General features: G+C 48.1%; 1 protein-coding gene across 1 annotated transcript; it reads right to left on the reverse strand.

The window, feature by feature from the left end:
* Positions 1-2,745: 2,745 nt before the first annotated feature.
* On the reverse strand, positions 2,746-4,860 carry LOC130528239 (angiopoietin-related protein 4-like). Its single transcript, XM_057037360.1, has 6 exons — positions 4,246-4,860; positions 4,083-4,164; positions 3,808-3,921; positions 3,605-3,700; positions 3,247-3,519; positions 2,746-3,159 (listed from the first exon to the last, which is right to left on the reverse strand). Exons 1-6 carry the CDS (start codon positions 4,801-4,803, stop codon positions 2,975-2,977), a joined length of 1,308 nt encoding a protein of 435 aa, XP_056893340.1. The 5' UTR covers positions 4,804-4,860; the 3' UTR covers positions 2,746-2,974.
* Between the last annotated feature and the right edge of the window lie 3,354 nt (positions 4,861-8,214).

The raw sequence follows: 8,214 nt of genomic DNA on the forward strand, positions 1-8,214 counted from the left end.
GGCTGTTTGATTTGCTCGCAGACGCAGTTGCTTCTTTCCAGCGACGTGTGCGGCGGCGCGCGTGTGCGTGCGTGAGTAACCTGTGGATGCAGCTGGTGAGTCAGGCCGCGAGCCTGCCGCTGTTCTCACGCTCATCTGACATCCAGGGAGCACCAGTAGATCAGTAGATGTGGAACGGAACGTCCCGTTATGCACCACTGTGTCCTGCTCGTCTTTGGTGTCGTCAGCGGTCACACCGATCATGACCGGGAAGAATCACTAAAATACCCCGTTGGTTCTGTCCCGGAAACCGGTGCTGGACGGATTCCAGGTCAGGAAGATCATCAGCTTCTGTCTCTGATGACTTCATAATAAATCACCGGGTCAGCTCCGTCACCTCTATGTTCAATGTCCTGAACCGGCTCTGGTGAGCTCTGTTGACTTGTCATGGTGGCCCCCAGCTCCTCCGTGACTCCAGACTGACCAGGAATGGGTTTAAAATGGCGTATCAGCTGGCTTTTAACTGGTCTTGCTGGTTGGGTTCTGGTCCAGAGCCAGACGGTGGCAGGACGCTGGAAATCCTGTATGAGGGTGTGAACGAGTCCGAGGTCCACATCATCTAACTACGTCTCCAGCTCTGGAGGAGAGAAGAGTTGATGTTTTCAGATATCCATGTGCAGGTACACACACACACACACACACACACACACACGCAGGTATTTTTAGCTTTCACAATGTTTTGTGTCCGATCACGTTACATAAACAGCAACTTACTCATCTCAATAATCCCTCAGTTCCAGAATGACCGCAGGTTTTATTGAGTTTGTACAGTTTTAAAACATGCTGAAGCTACATTTGCTGTTTTATTCATAGCTAAGCAGTTATTACACATTAGTGCCGAATTTAGCAATCTGAAGTGACTCTGTATCAGAACGGTTCCGTTTGGTTTAATAACATTGATTTTTTTTTTAATTGAAGCAGCAAGAATCCCTCAAAACAGCAGAAATCGGGACAGTGTTGCTAGAGTGAGATCTTCCCATCACAGTCCTTTAGGGGCTTTTTAAGCAAACATCAGCTGTTTCTCCATCAGGTTTCTCAGCACTGAGGATGCAGAACTGCCTGCTGCCTTCACCTGCTCCTCTCCATCAGAAGAACCAGGTGGACAAGAGACAGTAGTCAGTCCTTCTCCAATCTCTGAGACCTGCCAACACTGGTCACATGTCTGCCTGCCTGGGCAGCCGTGGACCGGCGGCGACAGCGCCCCCTGGTGGCCGCGACGCCTCCTGCATGTCAGCAGGCCAAATGAGTCTGGACGCTCTGGGAGACACCACCCACCATCTATGAGGAGATCGGGGACAGCTGGATCCGTCTGGGTCTCAACAATGCCTCCACTTTCTCTTCAGAACAGCAAATGAATCAAAAACGGATTCCTGCCATCTGTATAAGATCACCTCAGTGCTGCTGAGGGGCAGCCACGACTGGACCAGAGGCTGGGCACACTCTGAAGGCAGCGGCACCAGCGACCACCGGGGGGGTCACGCCTCATTACCTGACACAAAGGTTCCATAGATGTAAATTCATATACGTTTCCTTCTCTCTGACGGCTGCAGCTTGTGTAGGAACAGATCCTTTCAGAGGTTTTCAGCTTCAGTGGGAGGTCTGGTTCCAGGCCCAACAAATTACTGATCCTGACTTTTTCCTGACTTCCTGGTGTCTGAACTCCTCTCGTCTTGGAAAATGATATTAAAAGATTTTTTTCTTCCTGGTTCATCCCAACGCAGCATCCAGAGTCGAACATTACGAAATCATGCTGCTACATTTTCTTCTGACCCTCTGATGTCTCACAGACTGTGTTAATAGCCAAGAAAAGGTGACAAAAATCAATCTATGTAGTGGTCCTCCCCACGTTTTTGACAATTGTTTACCCTTTTTTGTCACCCAAATATTATAATATACCTTTATTAAACCAGCTTCACCCCTTCTTCTGTCTGTTATCACAAAGTTCTACCTGCTACTGCCTGGAGAATATTTTAACGAGCGCTTGCAAATTTAAAAGAGTAAATATGTTGTTTTCCTGAAGCTTCTTTGTCCTCAGCCGCTGAGAACTTGCATGTTTTTAAAGATGAGCCATCCTGGACGGACGAAGTTACTCTAAGGGACTGATGGGGTGGGTTTGTTCTGGTTTGGACCAAGATCAAAGATCAGTTAAAGGAGTATTCTTCGGGTCAACCTAAAGTATCATCAAATCAAATAAAAGTGGTAAGAGACTGATATTAACGATCCTGATTCCGGGTTTGTTGCGATCTAACCAGACAAACCGACGGAATCATCTGCTGTGCAGCGACTCGGTCAGTTCCCGGTTTCCCCAGCAGGGGGCAGTCGTGCCAAACCGTGAACAACCGGATGTTATGATGTCCTTCATCCGTCCACGATGCGGACACGCACGAAAGGAAGATGTTTAAGGACAAAAATTTAAACAAACTTCACTTGAAATATATTGATTTGATTTTTAAGTGACAGATGTTGAAACAACAATTTTAATAAAACTAAGAACCTTCACACGGGAGAACTCACTCTCACGTGATCGACGGAGGTCATGTGACATTTAACCTGCTAGAAGCTCACAAATGTCAATTTTGGACCCCAAAGCCAAGCTGCTGTGATTAAACCACGGTAGGTTTTAATAATCTGCTGGGAATAATGTTCACGTTCACCGGAGTCGGTGTAGAGTTACAACGATGAAAAAATAAGAGCCGTCATTCAATAAACCTTTGAAGCTTTTATATAAAATCAAGTATAAAAATTCGTGTTCCAAAAATTTTGTAAACAAAGACTGTAAATATATATATATATTTTTTAAAAAAGAGCCCTTGTAAAGGGAATAAAGTGACTTCAATATGATGGAAAATGTCCCCTGAGACAGGAGTCAACTATAGCACAGCATAGAAACGTCATTGATCATTGATCTGCTCTGATCACATCAGCCGCTCTCTGATTAGACGTCACTTCTGAGCTTCATTGTGGTGGGTGCGATCTTCAGCAGGGTGGTCCTCACAGAGTGTCTTTGTCCCTTTGACGTCCAAAACATTTTTCTCGTCTGCTTTCGGCTCGGCCCGCTCGGCCTCCTGGGAAACCTGCCGTTGAGGTTCCAGTCGCCGCAGCTGCTGAACCACCAGCCGCCTGCAGCAGAAACAGATGGTAAAGATGAGACGTTCGTGTCCCACCGTCCATTAACGTGCTGCTCGTGCGCGGAGGACGAAGTCGTACCTGAAAGCAGCTTAGCGCAGCTGACGTCCTCGGACAGGTCGTTGTCCCTGTCGGCTGTGGAAAACGGAATTCCGGAGCTGCCCGTTGACTTCCGAGGGGACGGAGCCTCGTCCTCCAGGTGGAGAGCGAACTTCTCCTCCTCTCCGTCCAGTTGGAAGCGGTATCGGGCCACTGGGAGCTGCTGTCCTGCTCCGTCACTCAGCTCCACCTGCAGCTGGTACGGACCTTGTTTGGAGACTGAACGGATCTTCTCCAGTCCCAACCAGAATTCACCTGCAGGATCAAAGTCTAAACCTTAATTTTGGCCTCCTGACACAGAAATCCGATTGTTCTTCTCAGTTCTGTGGGCTCTTCTCACCATCCAGGGAGCCGAAGCCTCTCTTGTAGCCTTCCCACAGCTGGTTGAAGTTCTGGGCTCCGTCATAGCGTTTCTGGATCACCGTCCAGCCACCTTCTGTGACGACAGAGAGAAAAGCGTCAGCGTTATCTCACAAACGCCGCACGTGTTTGAAAACGCGTCTCCGTGCCGCTTAACGTGGGAGGTGACGTGCGTCCACCCACCTGAGGTCATGTCACAGAAGACGGCGAACGGCTCGGATCCCTCCGGCTGGATGGTGTAGACGCCGCTGGCCCGCTGACCTCGGACGTAGAGATGGTGACAGTCTCTGACTCCGCCTGAAACCAGAGCAAAGCACGGGAATCAGCCAGGGCCGAAGGTTCCTCCTGATCTTTGGACCTTCTCCGCCAACAAGACGCAGCTCGTGAATCCAGGTGCAAAGGTGATTTTTGGAACGCAGCTGTTTTACAAGCGTCCAGATTAGTTTGTGTTTCCTCACCTGTCGCCTGTTGCGTCTCCTCCCTCCTCGCCGCCGTTTCTCCGTCCCTCCGCCTGTGCGGCTTCAGCCTCTTGTGTGAAACCTGGTGGAGCAGGAACGAAAGATGAGGACGGTTTCCCGCCGCGCTCGGGCGCGTTGTGGCGCGAGAAGAGCCGCGGCTCACCTTGGTCTGCAGCATCTGCAGGTGGAGGCTCTGCTTGTCCAGCTTGTCTTGCTGCTGCTCCAGCTTCTCCACCAGCTGGTCGATGCGTCTGTTCTGAGCCGCCACCATCTTCTGCAAACACCCGCGTGAAGCTCCCGCGTGACCTCCGTCCTCCAGCTTCTCCTCCAGCTTGTCCACCTTGGAGTTGACGTTCTTGCTCTGCTTCTTCACCTCCTCCACCTCCTCAGCCAGCGCTGCCAGCAGCTTCTCCCTGTCCTCTGCCTCTTTGCTCCCAGCCCTCAGAGCTTCGTCCTGCTCCCTCTGCCTCCTCGCCACTTCCTCCACCGCGGCGTCCAGGGACTTCAGTTTGGCGTTGACGTCTCTTGTCTGAGCTTTGGTCTTGTCCACGTGCTCCTTCAGTCCCTGGCCCAGCTGCAGGAGGCCGTGAGACACCACGTTCACGTCGTCCCAGGAGGCGTACTTGTCCTGACCCAGCAGGGCTCTCCTGTCGGGCGGGAACGCCGCAGAGACCCCCACCAAGGTGGAGGAGACGAGGGCGATGAGCTGCGGCATCTTCATGTTGGCGTCTGCGGGTTTGAGCTGCTTCAGATAATTCTCTCTGTGAATGGCTGCTCAATGGAATTCTGAGGCTTTTTATAGGCCGGCGCTGCAGCAGAGGGGCGCTCTGATTGGCTGTTTGAACCGAGGGGTGTGGTTATCTCCCCCGCCCTCCCACCCCTCAGATCATGATGCAATCAGAGGTCTCAATTACTGATTAAACAGATTCTCTTTATTTCACTGGGATTTAGACCTTAGTAATTCTTTCTCTGTTTTCAGGTTAATAACTGAATATGTTTCACGAAAACGTAACTATTTGTTATTTAAACACTCAGATAGTTCACATTTTACCATTTGAATCAGTGGTCGATCAAAATCCACTCAATGCCACAAATGAGATACGGGATGTAAAAATGAGATAAGGGAGTTAACACCGTTATCTGGTGATTGCGGACCTGACAGATCCACACTGATGCTTTCAGGCTCCCGCTGCTCACCGGAGAGCCGGGAAACCGCTCCAAGATGGAGCAACCAGTGTGAGAAGTAGGGGAAAGTTCAAGATACCTCAGGCTGGTTTACACCCTCATTCCTGAGTCACATCCAACATGCACGCACACGCACGCACACACACACACACACACACACCACACACACACACACACACACACACACACGTGATTTTCCAAACAATGAGAACATCGAGCCGTGATCGAGGCTAGAAGATGCATGAAATCGACACTTTTAGCTGTAAGTTAATCAAGCTGAAAGGACGAAGCTGTTTTGTGTTAAAGACCTGCAGAACAATGAGAGGTTTAACGAGTTTAGGCTGACGATAAAGAAGGATTCAGAGGGAACTTTCAGCGTGCCAAGATTTTCTTTATTTAACATTAACGGTCCTGAAAGTGAATTTTTGTCTCGTTCCCCCCTTTTTTTTCTCTGTCGTGCACACAAACAAATCCAATCAACAGAACACGCTGTTATTGCTCAAATTTAAAAAATGAAAATGAAAGCACAGTTAAATTTGAGGGTTATTTGACAGTAACTCAACTTAAACTCAAACTTTATTTCTAAAGCCCTTTAAAGCAGCTGGAACAGAAGGACGAAGAGCAGAGGAAGCAAAATAAGATAAAATTAAGTCATAAAATACCAATTATATAGATAAAAAAACATGAAATACAAATCAAGTTTGATAAATCACAAATGTAATAGAAAATAAACAAATAAAATACAAATAAAAGTGGCAAGTTCGTAAAATGACAACGACACATGATCCTAAAACTCTCCCACTGTAAACTCCAGGAAAGAAGAGACTCGTGTGTGTGTGTGTGTGTGTGTGTGTGTGTGTGTGTGTGTGTGTGTGTGTGTGTGTGTGTGAGTGAGAGAGAGAGATCACGTTTTGGAGGAGTTTAACTAAAAAAACAGCTGTTTTCCTGTAAGTTGGGGGATTCCAGTCCTAAATTCGGACCTCAGTGGTTCCGATCCCGGTTAAGTCGTTGATGTTCGGTGGAACAGGGCGGTGTGTGTTCAACTTCCCAGAGGCTCCACAGCAACTTTGAACCTCGAAGGAAGGGATGTGTAGTTGTTAATGACACGGCTAACCTGACCTAACGCTAGCTTTAACACTTTTTAATGTGACATCCAGAGTCAGACTCTCCCCCGTTAGCGTGTGCATGAAGCTCGTGATTATATTTGACCACCAAAACATGATCCTTCATTTCAAAGAGAAGAAGAGTGTAAATATCCGCCCGTTATCTGGACCTGATACACGTCAGTACATCTCATTCTGACACGAGTACAAGACAAGGCAACTAAGCCTCAAGGAAAAGGGAAAAAAACAACCGACCATCGCATCTGCACATGTACAGTGCACGAGGGGCGCGGAGGGGCGGGGAGGCGGGGGTGGATGGAGCAGACGGTGTTTTTAGGCAGCACTGGGTTAGTGTGTGAAAGGTGAAGATGTTGTCACGTGTCTGAACGTTCCGTCAGACCTCCCAATTGGACCTTATAGCCGCTGTATAATAAAAAAAACTCCATAATAATAATAAAAATTAAATTCATGTTCTTTGGTGCCATTTTCGAGCCGCACTAGCTGGCAGCTCTCATTTCCCTCCTTTGTGTTGTTAAAGATTTAAAGCCCTAAATCAACCCCAGAACCCCCTCCAGCTCTCTTGGTTCTGTTTTATCCTTTCGGGTCCGGCCAGAGGAAAGTGTGTGAAAGGTAGCCTGGAGCTAACCGAGGTCAGATGGGGGCTTTTCATTGAAAGCAGCTGCTATTTACAACCGCGGCCTCTCTTCCCTTCCAGGCGCCGCGCCGACCTTTTACCCAGATTCCCTCCGCACGCTGCATCCGTGGGTTCCTGCTCGTTTTTCTCTTTTACAATCAGATTCCTGCACTTCAACCCAGAGAGGTGTTGTTCCCCCCCGAGGGTGATGCTGCCCCCTCCCGCCACTGGGGGGTGGAGGTGGAGCATTTCTGATCCAAATTAAACTCCCCCCCCCCCCCCAGATTTTAACCTGGATTTGAGCGCAGATGTTCACTCACGTGTCGCCCCAAAGTTTCACCCCCCCCCCCCGCCCTCATATTACTTCACGCTCTGCTGTGACCTCCCACGAAGGTCACGGCGCTTCACCTTTCACCCAGAAATGGGGGGAATATATAGGAAATATATCGGGAAAAAGCCGATTTCTGTGATGTTGTGGGCAGGATTTGATTAATACGCCACATTTCCACACGTGTTCATCAGAACAGTACTGGTGTCATTAGAGACGCCATGACATCATTATTCTTTACATTAATATAGAGGATGTCTGATACCCAGCTACAGCAGAGTGAATGTCTCCCAGCACTGTTATGATTGTCCTACAGCCAAACCTCTAAATCATTTCTGCCAATGTTTATTTGTCTCCAAATTAAAATCCTGCCTTCTGCAGGAGACCAGAACGGGAGGGTTATCTGGCCTTCTAATTCATCTTGTAATAATTCAGTGGTGATGCTTCTGCAGCAGCAGATCCGAGTAGTGTGAAAGGTCAGAGGATAAAATGGTGATTCTCCAGAATAGATAAATAAACGGTGGTGTTATCTGCATGGGGAGGATGAAGGGTTTTTTTTGGCTCTGTGATGTAATCAGTTATGTCACTACGCCTAAAATATTGTGTTATCTAAAACCAAGGCTGCAGAATGATCTTTCACTATCTGGAGAGAACACAACACACATATGTTTCCCTCTGAAATAACTTGTTGATGGAATTGATAATTCACATTAAAAGGCTGAAGTCATCCATTTTCCCCTCTTGTGTCACAGGTTTACTTGCTTTTGGTCATTGCACCGTTTAAAAAAATAGAATGATTTCTGATCAGAAGAGTGAAACTGCGAAATAATATCGTAAAAGTCCACGATCCAAATAAAAAACAGAACACGCCGCCGCCTAGTG

The sequence above is a fragment of the Takifugu flavidus genome, chromosome 7, assembly GCF_003711565.1.
Source record: "Takifugu flavidus isolate HTHZ2018 chromosome 7, ASM371156v2, whole genome shotgun sequence".
Lineage (NCBI taxonomy): Eukaryota > Metazoa > Chordata > Actinopteri > Tetraodontiformes > Tetraodontidae > Takifugu > Takifugu flavidus.